General features: G+C 45.3%; 1 protein-coding gene across 3 annotated transcripts in view; it reads right to left on the reverse strand.

The window, feature by feature from the left end:
- Positions 1-26343, reverse strand: part of LOC146866365 (NACHT, LRR and PYD domains-containing protein 12-like) — a 396927-nt gene that overhangs the window by 262147 nt on the left and 108437 nt on the right. For 2 of the 3 annotated variants that reach the window (XM_085636040.1, XM_085636045.1), the window contains one exon: positions 3514-3800. In XM_085636040.1, coding sequence (XP_085492166.1) covers positions 3514-3800 — 287 coding nt within the window. Of the gene's footprint in view, positions 1-3513; positions 3801-11462; positions 11683-26343 lie in introns of those variants that run through there. The other variant, XM_085636031.1, reaches the window with a different exon arrangement.

Genomic DNA, 26343 nt, shown 5'->3' on the forward strand with positions numbered 1-26343 from the left:
TCGGTGATCTTGCTCCAGTTTCTTCGTGGAGGCTGGGGAGCAGGTTTGGGGACGGTGGGTTTGTCGACGTGGAAGTGTGCCCAGTTGTGGTCCATCCAGGGGGGTTGTGTGGTGTGGTTGAAGTGGATGTTGTTACCTCCTGCGAAGATGGGGTCAAGGGTGAGTACTGCCTTGTAGGTTGGGGTGGTGACGAGTTGTTTCAGTCCAAGGTTGGCAAGGGTGTCCAGGAGGGTGGCGGATTTGGGGTCCCTGAGGTTGTCGAGGTGGAAGTTGAGGTCTACCATGAGTATGTAGTCCATAGAGGCGATGGCGTAGGGTGCGATGAGGTCGGCGATGGTAGTGGAGAACACGATTCGAGGTCTGGGAGGTCTGTAGGGGAGGGTGCCGTGTAGGGCCATTCTGGGGCTGGTCTGGATCTGGAAATGGAGGTGTTCGGTGGTGGACGGGGAGTCGCTTGTGCTGGAGTTGGTGAGTCAGAGGGAGCTCTTGTGTGCGATGGCGAGTCCTCCTCCTGGGCGGTTGGGGTGGTCCTTCCTCTGGATCTTGTATTCGGCGGGTATGGCGGTGACAATGTTGAGGGCAGAGGTGGGGTTGTCCCATGTTTCCGTGAAGAAGGTGACGTCTGGCGAGAGGTAGTTGAGGATGTCCCAGATCTCTACAGCATGTCTGTGCAGAAAGCGCACATTGAGGAGGATGCACCTCAGGGCTTCGGGGGTGCTGACGTCCGTCACAGCGGCCGCCATTCAATAGGGAAGGGGTAGTGAAGCGCAGCTAGGAGGCGGGAACCAGCAGGGGGGAGGGGCCGCGGGGGCAGCAGCGGCAGGAAAAGGGCAGCGAAATAGGGCACAGAGGACGCAAACAGGGAACAGAAACAGGCAAAAAGGAAATAATGACAGCAGAATACAAATAAAAGGCAAAAAATTAAAGGCACAATAAAGAAGTAGAAAAGACAGACAAAAAAAATGAAAAAAGGGCACAAACACGAAGACAGACAGCAGCGGACCAGCAGAAGAGCAAGGCTCTCCCCCTGGACCACCAGGGATGTGGTGCAGGCAGGAGCCCGCGGATGGAGGAGGACCTCAAACACCAACTTAGAGAGAGGTGGTGGGAGCAGCGGCACAACAGCAGAGCTGCTGGGGCGGAGGGCAGGGCCTCTGACCAGGAGGTCAGAGGTCTGCATTTGGACTGAAACTGGGGCAGACGCCGATCCAGACATCATATCTGCTACCCCACCGGGCTATGCCACTTACAGACTTGTCAGATCTGGAAAAAGAGGTGGAGGCCTTCCTATCTTCTAGCGGGATCATTTTAAGGTCTTTTAAGGTCTCATGCCTGCTGCTATCTGTGACTTTGGACTGCGAAGCTCTCACATTTTAAATTTCACTCAGTCATCAGTACTCCTTCAATGGAGTCTTGATTTATAGGCCACCGGGCCCTATATCATACTTTGTACATAATGGTGATCAGCTGTGTGATAGCAAAGCTGACCACTCCGATTTCTCCATTCTGGGGGATTTTAATTTTCATCATGAGAATTATTCAGATAAAGATGCTTTACAGCTTCGGGACACTATGTCAAGCATAGGCCTGGCTCAACTGGTAAACAGGCCCACACATATTGCTGACCATTCTTTAGACAGGATTTTCTCTGATAATCCATATCTTCAAGTGACATCTCTGCTTCCATAGCTCTGATCTGACCATTCTGCAGTCATTAAATTAACTCTAGTGATTTCAATCTATGCTCAGGGCAATCTAGGCCAGAAATGACCTCTGACTTAGACTTGGCTATTAAAAACTATCATAATTACATTGATTCCTGTATTTCATCTCTAACTACACCCCAAAAAATTAGGAATATTAGAAACTCCCTCTCTGAATCATGATTTGATAACAATCTAAGAACTCACAAACAAGCCTGTAGAAGGCTAGAACGAAAATGGCGCTCTAAATACGATCTTAATGACAGAGTGTACTACTCACTGCTATCACCAACCTTTCACATCGTCCAAAGGTTCTGGCACACAATTATCTAGAAAAAAAACAAAATAAATAGGCATAACCTTGTCTAAACTAGCCAGGTTGTATCAATATTCCAGCTTTGCATGATGGCTAAGATGTCAAAAGACCCCGCTTGTTATTGTGTTTGCTTTGTTCGCCCTAAGTTGGCAAAAAATGCCCATTTTTAAATTTTAATTTTAAAACCCTAGTGGCTCAGTTTGCCACTGGATTAAAGTTATGCAGGCTGATGAGGGCTGTTACCCTGAAACCGGTCCCAGGATCCTTGTTTCCGGTCAAGGGAAGACCTGGCCTAGCAGTTCGGGCAGGATTGTTCCCATGAGGAACAGGGTCAAGACTGATTTGCATATGGCTGGGTCTGAATTGGGGTGGCAAAGTGAGCAAGAGAAAGAAGATAGATTTAACTCAGATCTAATAGTGACTTGGGGTGAATGTCTGAAAAGTTTCAACGCTTTGTCCATCATCTTATTGTGTTTGCTTTGTTCTCCCTAAGTTGGCATTGTATGCCCAGACGTGGGTCCCTTGCTCACTTTGCCACTGAATTAAAGCTAGCCTGGCTGATGAGGGATGTTACTCCAAAACTGGTCCCAGGATGCTTGTTTCCGGTCCAGGGAAGACCTGGCCTAGCAGTTCAGGCTGGGCTGTTCCCATAAGGAACATGATCAAGACTGATTTGCATATTGCTGGGTCTGAACTGGGGTGGCGAAGTGAGCAGAAGAACAATGATGGATTTAACCCAGATCATCTTATTGTGTTTGGTTTCTTTGGCGCCATCTGGACATCTTAAAGTTGATGATTATGCTATTACACCAGTCATTCAGTTTAAAATAATTGAAGTCTTGACAGAACACCAAAATCCCTAATTCAGTATTATTAGTGGGGTTCTGGATTTTTCATGACACTTCTCCCTTTTGTGTATGATGGAGAATGATTAAGTACATATGGTACATTTAGTACTACATCTTTGTACAAGCAATTTCAAATTATGGAGTAAACAATTTGGGTGATAAGAAAAACACGAGGAAAGATGTGCTAAGTACTATATTCTGGCTTCTATTTTTGCAGATGGTTGTGCCACTGTCTTTTTTGCTGGGCTCAAAGAAAGTAGATGAAGCCATATTCTCATTTTACATACAAAATATGATGGGAGGAATTCTTGGGAAATAGTCTACACTACTGGTGTTCCTCTGGATAGCATTCCAACCCACAATTTTAAAACCACTGTGTCGCTCTAAACTGTGCCGTATAGATATTGTGATAATTTGTAATTCAATTGAGATGTCAGAAAACAGGAGAATGGGAGTTATTTGACACATAAAGCCCAGTGTTGAGAGGCTCCTGAGCTCTGTTATGGTAAATGAACATAGAAGTACAAAAGTAATCACACAACATACACTGAATAGTGGATTGAGATAACTGGAGTGGGATAGAAAAGCAACAACATTACCATTAAAAATATATATAAATGTTTACTTGTTTCATGTTGCTACTAACCTGTTGAGCTCCTTTGGACAATTGTTTGCTTCTTTTCAGGTCTATTGGATTTGATTTGCAAACAAACTGAACAGAAGACAGAAGCTAGCGCCTCCCCTCGAAGGTCAATGACATCAAGCAACCGTCTAACTTGCTTCCTAGGTCCTCGTTCGTATGCAACATCTTCGTGGTCATCTCTAGTGATCAACTCTCCCTGCAGCAGCTTATCAAGAATACAATCCACAGAGGCTTCTAATTCATCTATGAGCCTTTCTCTGTGCCTCATAAGGAATACCCTTGATGACATTCTAAAAAGAGAAGACAGAAAGTAAAATATAATTGGTTTTGATTTATTATGGCAAAACATAAGCAATATATTACATCATATTAATCACATAAAACAGTATTTCAGCATAGGTCAGTATGGAAATGTCCAGCCAAAGTTGGGTTGAATCAATACTTTTCTAAACGAGTCATGCTTCTAATATTCTGGCATCTTCAATATACGCACCTTTTGTAAAAAAAAATATATACTTGGGGTCTTTGTTAGCAGAGATTTGCACATTTCTTTATGTACAAGCTACGGGATGCGCTAGTCAGCTGAAGACAGACATAATCAATGACAAATTAAGGATATTTTTCGAAGGAGTGGGTGTTCAAGTCTGTTGTTGCTTTTTAAACTGGTAAAAACAATGCTTGTATGTTGTATTGTTGGGGAATTCATTAAACACAGGGATGGAAGAAGGAAGTCAGGAAAAGAAAAGACAGCAGGCTTGGGCGAACGGACTGCAGACACATGCATTTCTAGAGAGTGCATCAGTAAAAGTTTTTTAAAAAGTACCTTGGGAAGCTAATGGTCATTGGAAGTACACTGGCCACAGGAAGCAGTACTTGGTCTAAACTCCACTGCATGGATGGCATGGACGAAGACCCCAAGCCCAGGAAGAGGCAACGGGAGGCAGGAGGAGAACTGACCAATAGGGAGCAAGGGAACAAGATCCACGTTGGAGCCAGCCAATATTAAATAAAGAGGTGCTGAACAATAGGAAGCAAGGAAATGAGACCCACGTGGGAGTAAGTAAAGTGACGTGGGAGCCATGGAGGAGCCAGCCAACGGTAAGTAGAGGTAAGTAATGGGTGGGCTCTATGCCCCTCTTGAGATTTTTGGACAATGGACTTCGCAAATCCAGCGAGCTACTGATTTACTAAACACTTCGCAGGCTCCTCCTGGAAGATTTAGAATTGTAGGCAGTGCCAAAAAGTTAATTCCTTTTAACCAAACTGGCTTCATACCTAACTCAAGCACTCTGGACAATCTGGTAGCGCCTTCAAATGCTTGTGGGAAGGTGAATTAGCAAACGTCAGCTGCTATATGCCTGCATTATCGACTTCCTGAAGGCATTCGACCATGTTGATAGGATCCTACTTTGGAAAAAACGCCAAGGGATGAATATCCCATCGAATCTCCTCCATGCAATTCAGCTCTTGCACACAAACACATGGTTCTAAGTCAAGCTGGGGTAAAATCATCTGCTGTCCTCCAAACTCCAAACAAACAGAGGACTGAAGAAAGGTTGTATCCTAGCCACCCTCCTTTTTAATTCATGACTGGCAGATCATGAACCTCGACTAAACCAAGCGGACTCACACTGCCTAAAACTAGCTCAACAAGCTATCTCAACCTTGCAATATGCAGACAATGTACTCTTTCTGATCCAAACTGGAATTGACCTTCAGGAACTACTTGACAGTCTGGGTAAATACTGCAAGAAAAATGAAATGATGGTCAATCTGGAAAAGACAAATATCCTCATCTTTAGGAAACGCCTCATCATAAAGGGCTCATTGCACTTGGGTGGTTTCATCATAAAGAGAACAAGATCATATAAATATTTTGGAGCTTTGCTCCAGGATCGTGCCTCTCACCTTCAGCATTTGAATGCCCTGAAGCCAAAGCTTGCCTTCCAGGAACTCCTGGTCATCACAGCAAACCCCTTGCTGAGTACACTTATCTTCATGGTAAAGGCCAAATTAATTCCAACCTTGGCCTACGGTGCTGAAGCTTTCCAAAATAAACTGACATAATTTCCAAATGTTTCCCAATGTAAAGTCTTCTACCTCCTTTTTGGTCTACCAGGAGACGCATTGCAGTCCCAAGTAAGGCTTGAGTTTGGGCTAAATGAAAAAGACCTGGCCTACAAGGCAGGCTTTTGAAATCCTTCTTTGCGTTACACAGAGCAGACAACAAGACCCTCAAGGCCCTAATCTGGGAAGAAAGTCATACACATCCATCCAAGAATGCCTTGGCAACTGCATTGTAGACACACTCTCAACACTCAAAGCAGAATCCCTAGGAGATCGACCTTTAACAAAATAATAAGCAGTGTGAACACCTTTTCAATAAACAGGAAAGACACACCTTGTTCATTATTGATAAGGAGTCATTTCAATGTAGAAGCCATGCTTGGATGTCCTTCAAAATCTACAAGCACCTGGCTCTGGAGGCATATCTGAGAGAGAATAACCGCCATTATTATAAGCCCGGCTGCTGAAACTCCACTTTGACAATGCAGTGACACTCTAACATCAGCCAAAGTGGTTACCAAAACCCTTTGACAAAGCTGTGCTGCCTGCAACAACCAAAAGGAATCGCTAGCTCACATCATATGCATATGCACCTTCCTGCTCAACAATCAGCACCTCTGGCTCTGTAACATTTTTAATCAATTTGGAGTCAGAACATGTCAACATGCGATCACTTTCTGTCTGCAAGGCAACCCTCTGATTGCCATGGTAATGTTTATAAAATTTATGGGCATAGTGGATAAATGTCTGGCTTTGAGACCCGTACTCTTTTCAATTAACCTGACACGATAGACAAATTGTACATTTGGCCATGACTCGCAAAACACACTTTTAGGACAAATCAAACTCTGTAATGTCATGCTGTGAGCTCACAACATCAACTGTGTTTCCCTAGCAATCCGAGCAATATTTTATACTGGATACTGTGTTACTCAACTTTGCCCACACACTCTTTTATTTAATATCAGAGGGCATTTGAACTCCAATGGGTCTTTTTTTCTTTTTATGTATGGTTTCTATTAACCAAAATAAAGTTACTGACTGCACATGGTAATGTTCTGTAAAAGTGTGTGGTGCTGACCAGGAAGTTGCTTTACATATGTCAACGGCGTGAATATTTCCTAAAAAGCCACAGTTGCTCTTTTTTTCCTAGTAGAGTGTGGCCGAATGGAGTGGGAAGGACACATTTGGCTTTAAAGTAGCTTGTCTGGATACATTTGGCAATCCATCTAGCTATGCCAGCTTTTGATATTGCATGCCCTTTATGATGTTAAGCAAAAGGGACAAAAAGCTGTTGATTGCTATCAAAAGGTTTGCTTCTATCAATCTAGTACATTAGAGCAGGTTTTCCACATTTAAGGTGTGTGCATGGGGTAGAAAGCTTGGTGGGTTTGAGAGAAGCTCTAGGCAATACCCATGTGGATAATGTCTAGAACTAGGCCTGGGTGGAGTTTGCGGAGTCGTGCTATGCGGAGATCTGTATAGGTCTGCAAAGTGGCAAAAAAACTTCACCGCACTATGTGGAGTTTCGCGAGTGGCGGAGTCCGATACTTCACGCTGATTTTTAGTGCCAAGAGTTTCTCCCACGTTTTGTAAAATCAGTGCCAACAACATCACACGGAGCGCCATATAGTGCTGCTTCTTTCTGCCGTCTGAGTAGATTTCCTACTCCAGCGGCAGCATCCTCAATGCAAGCGACAGCTTTCTCAACACGAACGGTATCGACCTGCCGCGACCACCGTTTTCAGTAATCTCGCCAGGAGGTGGTCTAGCATGCGATTACTTTTGCTCGCCAATTTAAAGTTGGTGAGCCACGTGGGAGGAAAAACAGCGCACCATGTCGCATTTTGCAGCAATTAAAAGAAAGCACCATGGACTCTGATCTCAGAGAAGGAGACGATAAGAAAGAGCCCACTCATCTTGGACTTTCTCTACAGAAGAAATTGCGCTCCAATAAACCAGCGATGCAGTTTCTTCCAGCAAGGATTTCAGATTGTTTTTCAAAGCGCGATCGTGAAGAAAACACACTGTCCATCAGCCTGGAAAATGTCAGGACCACCGTTTCCCACTACTAACCGGGAAGGTGAGGGCCCAAATGGGTGGAGTTTATAGGGAAGTTGGCACCTTGGCACACACAGAAGAAATGAAAAGGAGAACCGTGGACAATATTTTTTTAGAAGTTAGAAGGGGGCCACGGTGCCCTACACCCGGTGTCTTTTTGGGCCTTGGGGATCCCATACCCCTCGGCCTGCATTAATTCAAGGTGGGTGACCCGGTGTCTACCCAGTGCACCAACCATGCACAGCGTTGGGGGGATGCGGTTGGAGCCACAGGGCCCCATGGCCACAGCCAGCTCCCCGCATGCCATGGGAGCTGCACTTGCTCACACCCAGAGGGAGCAGCTATTTATGCTGCTCCCTCCAGGCGGGAGCAATCTGCTGATCTCTTTCACTGCCCGTATCAGTCCGGGTAGGAAAACAGATCACAAGTCTGCTCCTGGCTGGCGGGAGCATTGTTAAAGTTCCCACCCATGGGAGCAGACTTTGTGTTTGCTCCCATTGAGCACGAGTTTCAACAACGCTGTTGCCACGCAGGAGCAAACAAAGGTTCCCCTAGTGCATGGAAGGTTTTGGGGTGATCCGTTAATTGGGGGCTGAGAAGGGTGGGCAATATGCCAAATCTCCATGCATTTTCCACAAACTTTTAAAAGAAGCGCTACCTCAAAAAGTGCTAAAAAAAAATTACACTAAATTTGATAGGAAGCTAGATCTTGGTCTGGAAAGCGAGCTTTTTGTGATTTGGTTTAAATCCTTACAGTACTTTTTGAGATATTAAGTAACAAACTATTTATATGTCTGGAGGGTTGCGATCAAGGGATTCTTGCAAAAGTCCCTCGAACCCAAGTTTGAAAAATTGAGCATTTTGACTGGCCTAGGGGGCTTTTTTTCCCTTGGGTCATCTGGCTCCAGCAAGAGCCAAGCTCCTGCAGGAGCAAGCACTATGACTGGCTGCCATCAACATGAACAAAAATGATGCCCCCTCTGGGCCCAAAATAGAAAAAATATAAATGCAAAAAAATCTGACGTTTTGGCCACAATCCCATGGGACTCCTTAGGCATTGCGGCAAAAACACAAAAGTAGGCAGTTGTCACTTTTTTGTAATATTTAGGGAGGGGCCTGAGAAAGGGGCCCTACCCAAGCCAATTTGGACCCTGTGGATCCCATCCCCCGGGGACAACATGTAAAAAAGGGGGATTAGCACACAGCCCATCACCCCAAGCCTCGCCAAGCACTGCTAATTATCTCCTATATTACATCATTCAAAACATGTTGTAGGACACCATTGATAACATCACTGCAACATCTGAAATGACTGTGTAAGGGGCGAGAGTTATAGATATCTTTGGACACAAGTTATAGTTACTAGAGATGACTATAACTGGTGAATTTCGGGTTTTCTTTTAGTTTAAAACGAAAGGTTAAGTAGGGTACCAGGGGTGCCCTGGACATGTAAGTAAGAATGTCCACCAAAGACAGCAACATTGATTGTGAAACCCTGAGTGTGACAAAATACAACATGGCTCCCAGCCTACCACTGCAGCCCGGAAGGAAGTTTCAAACTGCTAGTTTGCCTTAATGGCAAAGCCCCCACTTCCCTTAAAAATATATGTGTCTCCCCTAAGGAAGGCCTATCAAGCCCTAGACAGGGAGCTGTATATTATTGAGTAGGACATGTACTTTAATATGTCCAAACAGTAAAACCCCTTAATTGTTGTTTTTACTGTGGAAAGTGTAGTAGTCTCATTGGCAAGTACAGTTACAGGCTGACCTCTCAGCCCTGATAACTTCTGAATGGGACTACTGAAGTTGGTACTTCCAAGATTTCAAATTAATTGTGAAATTAAACCCAACTGAATGTCCAAGTCAAATTTAATGTCACTTTTAAGGAAAAGTAACTTTTAGAAAGTTGCCACTCCTTTGCCCAGTTTATTCTGCGGCCATTCACAGATGTGGGCCATCAGACAGCCTTGGGAGGAGTGGGAATGACTCCCCAATACAGGAACAATAGAGGCCTGCCGCACAGAGAGTGTTACCTCTCACTTGCAGGAAGCCACACAGGGTTTTAGCCTAAAACATGTGCGTCAAAGAGAAACAACCTATGATGGGCAAATAGCAACCCCAGGGTCTTTCCCTCTGCCCTACCCTGTTCAATGTCTTCTTGACTCCACTTGCCAACATCATCAGATCTCAAGGCATCACTATCATCCCCAATGCAGACGCCAACCAACTAATCCTCTCCTTGACGGACAAGATTGCAACCACCAGAACCAACTTCACCAACTGCATGATCCTCATGGTGAAATGGATGGGGACATCTACATAAAACTGAACTCCGACAAGACTGAAGCACTCGTTTTGTAAACAAGAGCTCCCCATTGGACGACACCCTGTGGCTAGCAGAATTCTGGCCCACTCCAACACCCACCAACCACGCCAGAAATTTTGGGGATCAGCCCGGACGACAAGCTCAACAGGAACGCACAGGTCAACACAGTAACACCGCCTGCTTCTACATTCTACGAATGCTACAAAAAATCTTCTAGTGGCCCCCACAGAACACCAGGTGTAACATCAAGCAAGCACTCATCACAAGCTGACTCGACTATGTAAACGTACTGTAAGCCGGAATGTCCAAACATCTCCTGAACAGACTTTGGACCATCCACAAAGCTGCCACCCTTACCGCACCCACATCTCAATGAACTCCACTGGCTACCCACTCACAAACACAGCCAAATCAAACTCCTCACGCACACCTACAAAGCCCTATGCACCACAGGACCTACTTACCTCAACAGCCGTGTACACTTTCACAATCCATAGAGACACCTTTGCTCAGCCTCACATTCATTCACTCACAAAGTCAAAACAGGAGTTTGCTTATTCTCCTACATTGGATGCAATACAGAGAACAACCCCCAACAACATATAAAATCCTCAACCTTGATACTTAAGTTTCGCAAGAAGATGAAGACCAGGATCGGTGGCCAGACCCCTAAACCCCTGCTCAAGCCCCTGGATACCCTTATGGGTGATTAGTGTGCTATAGAAATCCACATAATGTAGCATAAAACATTGAGAGGGGCTTCCTTTTGTTCAGGTAGATGGGCTGGTGGCGGGAACAGAAACGGAAAAAGAGTTGTCAAACTGTTTTTTCCATAGTCGTGTAGCTCACAGGTAGCCACATTTCTTGATTAGGATTTCAAGCTCCCTACACTGAAGGAAGGGTTCAGACATCTTGGGAGTGTGCAGAATAGAGAACTCTGGGATGGCTAGACGCCACACATACAGGAAGGAAATCATAAGGCGGGAGAGACCCTGGTAGCCCATTGGCTACTGACCGCATCATCCCACCAGGGCACTTTCTAGGCTTAAATACGGCATCCCTGATACCCTAAACCCCAGATCACATCTGGACAGGAGAAAGGTTCAAAGAAGGACTGCCCTGCTGATCCCTGGACCTGGAAAGAGAGGCTGCACCAACTGCTGGACTGCACCTGCTGCTCCTTGGTCTAGTGACGGGAGAGCTGAGCCTGTGGTGCCTCGCTCGTGGAAAAGAGCCGCAGACAGAAAAGGTGAACTCCAAAAGTCAGTTAGCTGGCTCCCTGTTCCAGCAAAGGGGTCATATAAGCTGAAACAGCCTGTTCTGGCCAGATAGTAGCCACTTACAAAGAATCGCCACTGACTGCTAAAGTGCAGCCAAGAAGCTACTTAAAAGTTGCACCCTTATCTGCCGGACCAGAGAGAGTCATCAGAGTGCTCTGTCACCACTGGACTTCTACTGACTTTGAGGTACTCCATATCCTATGGCCAAAGTCACTCACCTCAACCGCGGGCCAAGAAACAACTCCAGGAAGACCCTGGTCGATGGCACAGCACCCACAGCATCTTTCAGCATCCTGCAGCCTCAGCATCAGGACCACTTCATTGATGTCCATGGCTGTCCTTGCATAAAGGGTGGAACTAGAATCAAGACTGCTGTGGTAACCAGGTAACTGTCCAAGTACTTCATACTGCGCCCCCTTGCTCTTCTTCCTGTGCGGGCTGCAGTAGTCAAACACAACTCTTTCAAACTTTTTTAAAGTTTTCAAACTCTACTGTTACCAATGCTTGTTTGCACTTTGGACTATGAAGCTGAGATTTACATTTTACTTACAAATCTATATCTCCGTAACCCACCGGTGAGTTTTGCTCATCTTGGTGTCTAAAAATTCATGAAAATATAATCTAATTTTATAAATTGGTTTTGGATTTCTTTAGTGTTGTGTGACTTTCTTATTCTGCTGTTTGGTGCATCTTAATACTTTACACTAGTTCCTTCGTTTAAGCCTTGCTGCTTGAAACTACAGCTACCCAGGGTTGAGTTAGCAGTTTTACAAATGAGCATGACTAGACCCAAGACACAGCCCCTTCCCTGAGTCTCAAAATGTCCCAATGACCATATCCCCTGGGGCAATAATGTTTAAAAGAGGTGACGGTAAACAGACCCCCACCCAGAGGCCCGGCAGATCCCATCCCAGTGCCGGCTCCTCTCTTGTATCCTGGGGAGCTCACTCCCAAGACACAGTTTCCCTGTCTGCAAGAACATGGACAGGGAAAACTTGCATGCTTCCACCCAGCGGGACCTGCAAAAATGCTTCAGTTGGGTGGGATCGCCAGTTTTTTCCCCTGCCTGACCCTTGGTTCCTCAACCACCACCACAGCCCCCAACACAAAATAAGAATTTGGGTGTCACGGGTAGGCACCAGATTACAAAAAATAAAAAATAAAAATGAAGGAGTTCCCATAATGCCCTGCAAGGGCTTTTCAAACATGTTTTTTTCAGTCTGGTGGTGCTCTGAGGGTGCTGCTCCTAGAAGGAGTAGGAGCCCCACCAAGCATTTTAAAATGATGTGGGGGCTGACAGGAGTGCAGTTGTCACTCATTAGCATTAAAAGTAAAAAACAGTAAGTCTCCTGGGTTAATAAATCCATGACTCCAGGAAAGCTTACCATATTTTTTAAAGCACACCTGGCTGCAGCTCAATGCTCTTCAGCTGGAGTGTAGATCTCCATGTGGTCAGTACTTTGGCTGCACTTTGATAAAATTACAATTCCTATAATGTCGCTTTGGATTTTCCAGTGAATATATATACATGCACACACATGTGTGGGTGCAGGGCCCAGTGGGAGGCCAGTCTCTTCATTACCTGTGGCAGTGTGCAGCGGAGGTTGGCCTCTTAGGAAAGTTGGATGCAGGGGCTGGCTGGCCCGCCTTAATGAAACTGATGCAATTATAAATCTTGTAAGCCATCTTACAGTTGAGAGTACATATCACTATCCCCATACCACTTTGACAGGGTCGAAAATAATATATTGATTTAAATATGTCTTGTTGTTTACTTACATTTTGTTCTGTGGTGTTATTATGTATTGGTATTAATATTGTGAGGTCATAAGCATTGCATTTGGTGAGTGACTTAAAGTTTCATGGCTCTTGCGTGAGCTCTGTACTGTCGTTCTAAACATACCGTGCAGATTTCAGTAGTCGTTCAGTTTAAATTCATAAACACAACTGCCCTTAACCTGTGTTTTTTGGGTGAATTTATGATTATTTATTTTAAACATATGTTAAGGTGTTATAACAAACCCAGCTATAACTTTACTTTAACCTTTGCGTTTTTTTCAGTGAGTATGTTCAGGTTATCTTCTATATTAAATTGAGTATGTTCTTAGCTCTTTCGAAAACCTTTGAGTAAGATAACAATTAAATATGTTTACAACATGTGCTCATTTGAAACCTTCATATTTCAGGATGTTGTTGTCATTGTTTTCTATTCGATGTCGACATCCTGACACAGTCCTGTCTTCTATCTTGCCTCCTTTTATATTTTTAGAGGCATTGATAGTTATTCTGACAGTTTTGTGACTTTATTTGCAACGTAATTACTTGTGCATAAGCAAGCTGACGTGTACTGACGTGTAGGAAGATTTTTAATTAGATTTTAATGAATGATAATCAACATTTAATGGAATGCCACCTTTGTTATAATTTGCCATGTGATTACTTGACACATTAAATGCAGGTAGCAAGAGAGCCTGCCTCGTGGTAACCTTAAAGAGTGCCTTGACTTAAACGCACCTGTAGCACTCAAGAAGCCTTAATGGAGACTGAATGTAAAACATAAAATGCCACTCACTGGCATCAGAAAGAAGGCTATACGACAAATTTGATTTGAGTTATTATTGCAAGATGCTAGAAGCTAAGTGAATTTTTACTTTTGATAAAGGGCTACATGAGTCTATGCACATAAACTGAGAAAAGGATGGGCAAAACCAATAGGTCTCAGATCTAAAGTGTAAGCTACTGGCTTTGTCAATGCTTTTTTGCACTGGCATTAAATAATGTCAAAATGGTCGCCAGTGTGTTCACATGTCATGATGCATGCCTGATGGGCCATCTTGTTATTGTTTTTTATTAAGGAAATGCCATTCTAAAATGACTACTGATGCAGCGGTGGTTTTGTGACGTATGACTGTGTGTGCCATGACACTTGTGTATTCACAAAGACTTGAAGTAGCTGTGGTGTGCGGCGCCAGGTAAGTAGATGGGCCTGGCCGCACTCAGCAAAGGAACGTAGCACACACCTTGTATCTGTGTTCAACAAGTGGTCATGTGCGACCACGGGCCCTTTATTTATCCCCTCCGGCCGAGCCCTGCCACAAGGGGTGAAATGGATACATTTTGGAAGGAGAGAGGCCAGATGGCTTTCTACATCCCCCTCATCTTTTAATCAAGGAAAACTAAACAGATAAATACTCAACACTATTAGCACATAAAGGGGCATATTTACAAGGACTGAATGCCGCAGTAGCGCCAATTTTTTTACGCTAGCGCAGCTTTTTTTTATCGCCTTATTTACAAGTTGCCGCTAACTGCAGTTAAAGGCACCTTTCCAGCATAAGGGTGAATTTTTATGATCGCCACCTTTGTTCGAGGGACTTAACGAAAATGAGATGCAAGGTAGGCGTTCCTGTGAAAAAATTGCCGCTAACCACACTTCACGATATTTACAAGGTATTCCTTGTATGGTGCAATACTGAAAAAACTGCCTCTAAGTCTAGTAAGAGACAGTTTTTTAAGACCAAAAATTAGCTCCTTAAAATTGGTACAAACATTTCGGCCCACATATAAGATGTCTTGGTGCTGGACAGCGCTGCAACGAATATTACTGCGCTGCCCTGCACCAAAATAAAAGGTGAGGAATGCACCCTATCAATAAGATAGGGTGCATTCCTGGGGCTCATTCATGAAATGTGCTGCATCGCTGTGACAAAACAGTGCTGCAATGCTTTTCACTGCGCCCTACTCGCGACACCATGGATGCACCGTATTTACTGTACGGCGCTTCAGGTCGCAATCAATGACAGATACGTCTGGAATCCTGACACATCTGTCAGTGCTAAAGTCAGGCATTGCTGCAGTTGTGTCGCAAGCATGATGCAACTCCAGCAATGCATGGGGCAGGCCTATACCTATGGCACTGTGTCACCCTTACGCTCGCCATGAGGCAGGTGTAAGGTTTTGACGCAGTGGCATCCTAGAATTGTCGCAGTGAAATCTGACAGATTTCACTCCGCCATTCCTACAAGGCTTTGTTGCAAGGAACGCCCACCCTGCATACATCATACCTGACGCAGGTAAAATGTAGCACAGAGCTTTACAAGGTCACGCATATGCCTAGATGCGTCACTTTGGTGCAAAATTAACCCTGCAAATAAGTCAAGAAAATGATGCACCGTGGGGTTTTAAACTGTCAGAAGGGGCTCATGAATAACCTCCCCTGTATTTTTCCCCTACATTGATGCACAATGGCTGCCATGCACCAATGCAGGGACCCTTACACCATGGTGTTATGGAGTTGATTGATGTTGTGCAGGAAGGGACACCTACCTGCACAAATCCTATCAATTCAGGGAAGGTCAACGTGTGTGGAAAATATCATGATATAGCGACTTTCAGGTACTAACTCCAGCTGGTGGTATCCTGAGTTTAAGTCTAGTTTTGAAAACCATTGTGCATCATTTAGGTCTGCTACGATGTCGTCCATGGTGGGAGTCACATGTCTTTCCCTCCGGATGGCTTGGTTGGGAAGCCTCATGTATACACAGAGCCAAATGGCTCAGGGCAGCTTGTGTTTTAGCACGATAACCAATGGAGAAACCCACGGGTGGGACCTGATACCTTCTTGATGACTCCTTGGCTTTTGAGGTCTTGTAGCGCTTTCTCTACCAGTGGGGGGAGATGAAACGGGAAGCGTCTGTGTCTGAGTACTGTGGGATTGATGGCCTTGTCAATGTACAGCGTCATCTGGTGACCTTTGAGCTTCCCCAGCCCTTGGAACAGTTGAGGGAAGTCGTTCAGCATGTCTTCCACATGTGTGTCGTGGATTTGTTTCAAGAAAAATACCAGCTCCAAGTGTTCTGCGGTGTGGCATCCGAACAGCGTGACTTTCTGGCCTTCAGTGACATGTAATTTGATCCTGACAGTGTGGTCAGTGCTGGTGACGTCAACTTCAATTGTGCCCATGAGTGGTAGGGGCTCTGAACTCCCGTAGGTGTGGATTTTTGCCTAGCTGGGGGTGAGTGGTGGACGGGGAGTTAGCTTCACATATTCCCTTGAGTCCATCACATTCACTGATGCCCCGGTGTCGATTGGGGCCTGAATCAGGATATTGTTTTCACGCACAGTGCACATGGGTGGGGGAGGTCTCTTGCAACCAGAGCGTCCAGTGAAGGAGATTACAAAGATGTCATCATCATCATCTTTGAAGTGGGCAGTGGCCCCTTGTGTGGGCTGTACCTCAGCATTGGCGGGATCTTCCAGGGTCGTGGCATGTCCTCTCGATGCACCTCCTCTGGGTCGCCCTCTTCCACTGCAGCAGACACTTGCTTTTTGATTGGCTTTGCTGCACTTGGAGCATGTCTGCCCTCCTTCTGGGCACTATTCCGATGGCTTATGGTCGAAGCTGCAGTATCCACACTTTTCGTGGTGCTTCCCAGGGGTATTCCGCAACTGGGCAGGCCCCGGGTGTCATTGTATTGCATTCACTGTCTCCTCTTTGACGTGGGTTATCTTCAGGGCTGTTGGGGAGGGGGTATTCCGGACCCTGGCAGCTTCCATTTTGTCCGCCCCGCTATTGGAGAGGTCATTCGAGCGTGCGAGGATTAGGATTTCATCCAGGGACATTCCGGGATGGCGGAGTATTTGGCGTTGAAGTGTGACGGACTTGCATCCCTGTATGATTTGTGTATGGATCTCCTCTCGTCGATCAATGTTCACGCAGCTTCCGCAGTCTGGAGCAGAACATGTCTACTGACTCTGCGTCCATCTGTTTAGCTTGACGCAGTTGGAAACGCTAGTAGTCAGGATTAATTTTGGGGTCAAAATGCCTGTTGGGAGTCGCAATCCCAGCGTCATAGTCGTCATCTTCTCCGGTGTGCGGCAGGGTCTCAAACAGTTCATATAGCTCGTCGCCCCCAAAGTGCATCAACAGTGAGCGCTTTACGGCCACATCAGTCTCTCTCGTGCAGAGAAAGTAATGGTTGAGGCAGCCAAGCCATAGCCTCCACCGAGGTGCAGGCATTGCAGGATCAGTGAGCTGGCTGAAGGGTGGCAGCGGAGTGACAGAGGCATGCGAGAATGGCATGAGTGGTGCCCTAGCAGGCTGTGGGTCCCCCATTGGCGCTGTGGTGCAGACTGCAGGGGCACTTGGAAAAGGAGACAGTGAGGGTGTTCTCTGGACACTTATGTGTAGCTTTGCTGCTGAGAACACTCACACTTGACGGGGTGCACTGCAGGTTGGAAGGGGGACTGTGCCTGCAAGCAGATGGCAGTCCCTGCTGCTTGACTGAGTGTGTACATGCTGGGGAGCTTCTTGCCATGCACTTCAGCAGACCAGCAGCCACTTCTGATTCTCACCTGGGCAGTGGCAAGCACATGGGGTAGTAGAGGGAGTGTGGGGCCGACCTTCTGTTAATCCTCCTCTTACCTGCTCCCCTCTCTCAGGCAGTAGGGCATGAAATCAGATGCTCATGGTGGCGCTGGCAGCTGTGAGGTGTCAGGCCGTCCCACGCTGGGCACAGCAGGACTGCCTTGCTGGGACGCCACGTCCCTCGTGACATGGGCGCAACACGAGCAACGAAGGTAGCTGGCCGGGGATATGGACTGGAGCTCAGAGTCTCTGGAGTGAGGCGTGGGCACCGCCGAGGCCCGGAATGTAGCTGGAGGCGCCAGGAACAGCAGGAGGGGCGGAGTCATTGGGCCGAGAAGACCAGAACCTTGGGCACCCCAACTTCCGAGCAGCAACGGAGTGAGGAGACTGTCGGATGAAGCGAGGGGTCATTACACCTTCCTCGCCAGTGTGGTGTGCGGTGCCAGGCAAGTGGATGGGCCTGGACACACTCAGTAAAGGAACGAGGCACACATCTTGTATCTACGTTCGGCAAGTGGTCACGCGCAACCACGGCCCCTTTATTTGTCCCCTCCGGCAGAGCCCGGCCACGAGGGATAACATTTATACATTTTAGGAGGAGAGAGGCCGGATGGCTCTCTACTGTAGCAACCATTCTCAGGAGCGGCCTCTCCATTATGAAACCCTCCATGGACTTGAGACTGAACTCAAACCTGATGTCTTTCCATCGACAGGATACATCTCCCCAAACATGTAGCCCATAAAAACCTTGCACCTCCTTGTTTTTACTACCATTTTGTAATATTGCACTAAAGGTTGATGATTTCTCTAACGCTACTTGCAACAGTTTATTCCATTGTACAATGCTCTTATGTTCTCAAGTAACAGGCACATTAGAAAACTTTTAAATAAATAAACTCAAAGATGGCAGATCTTGCGTTCACGTGCGTGTGCATGTGTTATGATGCACCAGTGGCTATTTTGGCATTTTTTATTCATCATTCTTTCCAATACGGCTATTTTAGAACAGTAAACTGAAAGTAAAAAAAGTTTTTAAAAAGTGCATGGTAGCACAAAAAATAGAAACCACCCAGCAGCACCTTAAGCTGTTGGGCCCTCTTCAATAAATAATTAAACAAATAATTTAAACAAGGAATGGAAACGGGGCAAGAAGCATAGGGAGCAGAAGAGTGGACTAAACATAAAGCTCGTGGGAAGCTGAGATGGAAAAGAAAAATGGACAATGGCAAAAGGCAGAATGTAAATAGGGAGCATGGGGGGAAAGGTGCTTTGAATTGAAGAGAAACAAGCATTTGCAATGCAATAGGTCTCGCATTTGTGAGAGTTTAAGCTACAAGCATTGCAAACGACAATGCCTTTAATTTGTTTTTTAAACCAAAACATAAATAAAAGACATTGTAATTTACAATGCGAATAGCTCAAACTCGCGTAAATGCGAGACCCATTGCATTGCAAATGCTTGTTAAGGAAAGGAATGGGATTCGCGTGAAATCAGAAAAATGAAAGAATAAAAGGCCATCCTAAAATATTCTCTCTGCCCAAGACTTGTGGATGGTGTCTCTTGCACGCGCTCCACAGAAGGTTTCATTGATTGCAGCAGTTGTGGTGCTGACTTGTGATTTATACAGTGCGCTTGTTGCTGTTTGCTTTGTATATATGTTTTATGAATTATTTGGTTTGCCAGCAATTTGAAATTGCCGTGCGGTAGCAGAAAGCCAATAATCTAACACGACCACGAGCAGAGTTCAGAGATGGAATGGATCAACGGGGAGCGAGCGGGCCAGGAGGGGACAGGCAAGGTCTTTCAGGGCGTAGCTATCAATAGTGCAGCAAGCTCAGTTGATGGGCCAGTCCCCACAAATTAATTGCTGTTTTTTTTACTATTAACCATGGAATGGGGGATTGCGAGTACCTTGTTTGCATTAAGGCACAATGTGCCTTTACTACCCACTTTCTCTGCAGTTGGGCAGGGGCGGAATGCAGGCCCTTGCAGCCTATGGGGGGGATCCTTCATGAGCCCCCTACCCTTCAGAGGGGCCGCAGTCATCCTACTGCCAATGAATAGCCAGTGCTTAATTTGAGCCAGGACTTTCTGGTGCTCAGCACCGGCACCTAATCTTTAGCACCGGCGCTTATAGCACCAATTAAGGACACACTCTTTTTCAAAGCACAGAATTTTCCCATAGAATCACAAAAATTTTGAGCCACGCAGAGACTCGAACCGGTTCCCCAGCTCCGAAATTGGGAGCTCCAGCCATTAGGCCAAGTCCTCTCCAGAATAAGTGCCGGGGCTCTAGTCAGGAGAAAGTTTGCACCAGCACATTTCTCCTTTTAGTGCTGCCTCCTGAGGAGAGCCCCTGCACCTTTTATTTTACAAATTAACCACTGTGAATAGCTGTGCAATATGCGAGACAAAGGGTGCCCTCATCACCTTCTACAGGGCGAATCCATCACTTTGTAGTATGCTGTCACCACTGCAGCCGGGGATGAGGCCGAGAGTGGCTGAGAGGCTTGGAACCGGCAAGATGTTTTATTTAGAGATAGTGGTCACGTGATTTGGGCAACATGACCAGACTGTATCTTCCCGGCGCAGGTCTACTTCCAGGTACTTAGCGCCGGGTTCCGTGCACATGCATAGGTGCAATGTCACTGCAGACAGCGGACTTTTATCCATTCCGTGGTTTCGCCTGTGTCTCCTGTAACGCCGAGCGATATTACTCCTTTTCAGAGAAAATGTTGAATAATATTCTCGAGTTGCGCATAAAAAAGAAAACGCTTCCACCGAACCAGTTAGGAATCGAAAGCCTGGAATAGAATTGCGAGATATGAGAGGGTTAAGGAGCCGGAGGAGGGGAGGCAGAGAGAGAGATGGGATGTGCGGGCACTGACAGCTGGGAACATCTTTGGCAGAGAAGAACAGCCAATCTGCAGCACTCAAGAGAGGCTAGACATGGGAGGAGAACAATAAAGGGAACGGTGGTGGGGCTTTCACTGGGAGGGGAAGAGTCAAAACAGCACAGAGATGCAGAATGGCTGGAGGGGAGGTGGAAGGGTAGGGCGAGGTATAGAGAGGTTTAGGACATTGAGAGCAAAAGGGAGAAGGACACGATGAGGAAGAGACAAGATGCCATGGAATAGGGGAGGGATGGAGGGACAGAGCGTGTGAGAGGGCAGGGAGGATGATAAGGGAAAAAAATAAAACAAGAGCTGTGAATGCGGCCCGCACGGCAAATAAATTTAATAAACAAGCGCGCTGCAAATAACAAAACAAAAAAAAAAAGAGTACTCACCGACTTATGCAGACCGTGGGTGTAATGCCGCAAGCAAATGATCGAGTCCGGATGGGCGGGGCCTAAAGGAAACAGGGCAGTCACCAAAAAGCCTCACTTTCAATCGGAGGCCAGCGTTTACCATAAAGGAAGACGCGCGCCAATAAAAAGCATGGGCGGAGCTTCCGCTCCACTTCAGAAATCGCCTCGATAACAATAGATCTTGCAGAGTGAGCAGCGCGTGCACTGCGACACTAGGCGAGACCTAAAAAGCGGGGAAGAGACAAAGGAAAGACATGCACACTCATTGGGTGCTCAGAGGCCAAAAAACAAATTTAGCTAAAGTCAGCTGTGGATGGATGAAACTCATCCAGTCAGAAACTATGAGACTGAAATACCATAGTAATTTATAGAGCAATAAGTGGAAAAACGAAGCTTGGATAATGTCATCAGTGATGTCATCAATGATATAATTTGAGATGTCATCAGTGATGTCATAATGGCTTTCACAGAACTTGTCATAAGTGATGTGATATGTGAGGTCATATACAGTTCATGACGGGGACACAAGTTATAATTAGTGCTGCTTCAAGGGGAGGGGGGTTTCGTGGCCCCTCTTCACAAGACTCTTTACTTCCTGTGAACCCCATTTCCCCAGGGCTGTGTATTATTTTAAGGGGAGGGGGCCACACGGCAGCACTCCCTGAGCCGTTATCGGTTTGGGGAACTCCATCCCCCAGGGGCACTTATTCAAATAAAGGGGAGGGGAGCCTCATGGCCCCCTCCCTGAGCCTTGTGAGGCCCTGGGGACCCAATCCCCCAGGGCTACTCATTTAAATAAAGGGGAGACATTTTGAGGTGGTCCCACGTTGCCCCACTCCTTGGCCCATTTATGCCCCAAGGACCCCATCCTCCAGAACCTGGCATTATTTTGAGAGGGAGGGGAGCACATATGGCCCCCTTCCGGGACCAATTTTCAGCCCGGCTGACCCCATCCCACGGAGCATGGCATTATTTTTAGGGGGAGGGGGCACGGGCATCGTGGCCACCCACCCTAGGCAGATTTTAGCCCCAAGGACCCCATTCGCTGAGGCCCAGAAATATTTTGAGGGGGAGGGAGGCGCGTGTGGCTCCCCTCCGCAGGCCACTTTGGGCCCAAGGGTCCCTACCCCCCAGGGCATGGCAACATTTTGAAGGGGAGGTGGCCACCCAGCCTCCCTCTCCGGGCCGAATTCGGCCCCGGGTACCCGCCCCCAAGGGGAGGGGGGGTCATATGGGCCTCATCTGGGCCCGATTTCGGCCCCAGAGGTCCATCCCACAGGGCCCAGAACAACAAAAGGTGAGTGCTCTGGTGGCCACCCAGGACACCCACCATAATGTTGTTTGGGGCTGCATGGTGAACCCCAAGGCTCCCTGCATACTGTACAGGGATGGCATTGCTACCACCCACAGGGAGAAGCTAATAATGCTCTCCCTGTAGGCGGGAGCAATATTTTTCTATTTTCTTGCTTCTCCAGCAGGCGGGGGCATTTTGGAAGTATTCATTGCATACATCTTCTTTTGATGCCAATTGTTTGCTTACAAGCTTGTATCTGCTCAGCAAGAGAGTTCTCCATTTGTTTCTTTAATTTGTAATTAACTTCCCTCGTGAATATATCCTCATACGCTATTGGTGGACAATGGTGAACATTTCTTTAAAATAGTTTTTGGACTATTTGTTACAAAAACTGCCCACTTGGGCTTTAATTTCTTTATTTCTTATCCTTGCCATTTTTTTTGATTTATGATGATGCCATATATATTTATGATTTGAAAGCTGCATGTAATACATTGGCAGATCATCTTATTCATTCCGCTCCAAGATGGCAACAGCTATAGTAATATTGACTTAGTCTGTCTTCTACGTTAACACTTATATGTACATATATATATATATATATACATATATATATATACTTTTTTTTTAAAGAAAAAAGCCAAACTCAGTAGAATTGTTGTGCAAATTTAATCGCGAACACCACTACTCCACCAACGCTTTTTGACCTCACTGGGTCTTTCTCACGGGGAAAGACCGTGAGAAAGACCCAGTGAGGTCGAGACGTGTTGGTGGAGTAGTGGTGTTCGCCATTAAATTTGCACAACGATTCTTTTGAGTGTGGCGTTTTTCTTAAAAATACAAAAAAGTGTGGGGCTCTATGGTGCAGCCCATCATCAGGACCTGCAGCAGAGCTCGCCAGGCTTAAACCAAACTGCAATATACATATCTGACCAAGACTTCGTGAGGAAGTCGAAACGCATCTGTTTTCTTGCCAGTAAAAACTTATCTTTTCAATCTCAACCGGTGTGGTTCGTTCTTTCACAGGAAAGGTGAAGGTGTTGCTTGAACCAACAGCAGACACGGACAACTCTTAGCTTCCAAACAGTCCTTTATTGGAGCATTAAACAAACGACCAACTCTACGCGTTTTGGGATGAAAATCCCTTGCTCACGAGTAAGGACTGTTTGGAAGCTAAGAGTTGTCCGTGGCTGCTGTTGGTTCAAGCAAAAAAAGAATTACAGCGTCGAGCTCAGAAGTTGAGGATTGCCACCTCGCTGCGGACCACCATCGTAAGTGAGTGAGGGGAAGGCTGAACACAGCGTTTACGCTGTCACTGCGGATTTGTATATATATATATATATATATATATATATATATATATATTCACTGAAAAAACCATGGGTTTCACACACGTTATAGTTAGGAATTAGCATTTAAAAAACCTTAGAAATTCACTGAAAAAACCATAGGTTTCACACACGTTATAGTTAGGAATTAGCATTTAAAAAACCTTAGAAATTCAGTGAAAAAACCATAGGTTTCACACATGTTATAGTTAGCTGGACATTTTACTCGTAAAAAACCAATGAAATTGCCCCGTTATAGTTAGTTCAGCTAACTATAACTCGCGCGCCCGCAATGCACTGCTGATGACGTCACATATTACATCACTCATGACATGGTCAGTGACATCACTCATGACATCACTGATGACATCTCAAATGACATCACTGATGACCTCACTGATGACATCATCCTTGTGATAGAGTGGCAGACCTCCTCTCACCTTAATATAAGCTTTGATACACACATTCAAAAATAGAGACTAAAAATTTCAAAACAATGGACATACCAATACCAGTTACAACAACCTCTTCAGTAATTCTAAGATCCACATACACATCCACTCATTCACCAACAGTCCTATACAGTCACTCATACATGTACTCACTCATCATATGTACTCATACATCTATACATCCTGTTACACAATGCCACTCATCCATAGAGTTACTCACACACATAGTCACTCATGCTAATAAAGAATAAAACATACATTTACTTGCATATACAGTAATACACACACCACCATACTTACTTCTACGGAAACTTACACATACTTAGTCTTTTAAACAATCACTTATAGAAACACATACTTATTCATACAGGAACTCTTTCAATCTCTCCCTCTCACATATACTCACATATATACACCAATAGTCACATATACTAGTTTAAAACATATGTAGTTACTCCTGAAGACACTATTGAGACAGTCATTCACTCACTAACACACCCATACACACACTCATCCACCCATACAGTCCTGCACACATGCTGTCTTCAACACATACAAACAGTGAGTCACTCATTCATGCATCTATGCACTACGTAATACCCCCCACCGTACCATACAGACACTCAGACTGATACTCAAAAAAACAACTAATAACCTATATAGACACTCATGTAGCTACTCACCAACCCATGCAGCCACTTATACACAAAGTGAGAGATACACTTAATCAGTCAGTTACACAATCAATTTTTCAAAAACAAATCATCCATTTAGACACTTATATACCCATTTATTCTTCCATCGACCTTGAGATATACATATATAAAACATATTTAATTTTCAGAAAAACACACATTCACTGGATGATGTCATCAGTGAGGTCATCAGTGATGTCATTTGAGATGTCATCAGTGATGTCATGAGTGATGTCACTGACCATGTCATGAGTGATGTAATATGTGACGTCATCAGCAGTGCATTGCGGGCGCGCGAGTTATAGTTAGCTGAACTAACTATAACGGGGCAATTTCATTGGTTTTTTACGAGTAAAATGTCCAGCTAACTATAACATGTGTGAAACCTATGGTTTTTTCACTGAATTTCTAAGGTTTTTTAAATGCTAATTCCTAACTATAACGTGTGTGAAACCTATGGTTTTTTCAGTGAATTTCTAAGGTTTTTTAAATGCTAATTCCTAACTATAACGTGTGTGAAACCCATGGTTTTTTCAGTGAATTTGCAAGGTTTTTTAAATGCTAATTCCTAAATATAACGTGTGTGAAACCCATGGTTTTTTCAGTGAATTTGCAAGGTTTTTTAAATGCTATTTTTTTTTTATTCTTCATTTTTTTCAAACATATTTTTAATTTAATTTTCTTATCTTTTATAAAGACTATGCTTAAATTTTTAAAATCCTTAAATATTTTTTTTATATATATTTTTTAAAATAAACATGTAAAATTTATTTCCAGTTTTTTTTTTTTTTTTTTTTTTTTTTTTTTTTAGTACGCGTACCGTAAGCTCACGGTAAGCGTACGGTTTACGCAACGTCCGTAATCTATCTACGCTGCTTGCGTATAGTTACGCAATTTGCGTAACCGCGCGTACTGCGCGTGGGACGCGTGCGCGCTTACGCCACACGCGCACGTTACGCGGAAGTGCCGGGGAGTGACTGTTATGCGCATGCGCGGAAGCGCGTGTCTTTTTTACGCGCACGCGTACTTTTTGCCGTAAGCGCACCGTAAGCGTACCGTAAGCGTACGGTAGGTCATGTGATCTTGAAACACAACTTTTGATTGGTTGAAACTACTTTCAGTTCTAGAACTCTCCTACACCACACCCATTCCCCTCATTTCTGCTTGTGATCCCTTGGGAGAAGGAGCTGGTTTGTCTTTGGGATACGATGGCAGAACAGCAGAGCTCTTCTGAGAGTGAGGCTAGCACCAGCAGCACTGTCTTGAGGCAGAGAGCGAGGAAAGTAAAGCCTTCTTACGTTTGGGAGTATTTTACTTTTCCAGAAGGCCAGCAAAAGGTGAATGCACCCTTAGTTACTTGCAAGCTGTGTAAGCGTGTACTTTCTAGAGGTAATCCTAACAGGAAGTATTCCTTTGGGAATCACACCATGAAGAGACACCTCCAGGAAGTACACAGAAGGACACATGGTCATCTTTTTGGAGGTAACTCTTCAGAAAGACGAGCCAGTACATCCACAGCAGCTCAGCCTGGACCATCATCTGCAGGGCAGACTCCTTCTTCTGCAGGTCAGGTGAGCCCTTCATCTGTGGGGGGAGAATCTCCTTTTGCTGGCCCTCTGGAAATTAACCCTCGGTTTGCGAGGGTTGAAGTA

The sequence above is a fragment of the Triturus cristatus genome, chromosome 2_1 (genome assembly GCF_964204655.1).
Source record: "Triturus cristatus chromosome 2_1, aTriCri1.1, whole genome shotgun sequence".
Lineage (NCBI taxonomy): Eukaryota > Metazoa > Chordata > Amphibia > Caudata > Salamandridae > Triturus > Triturus cristatus.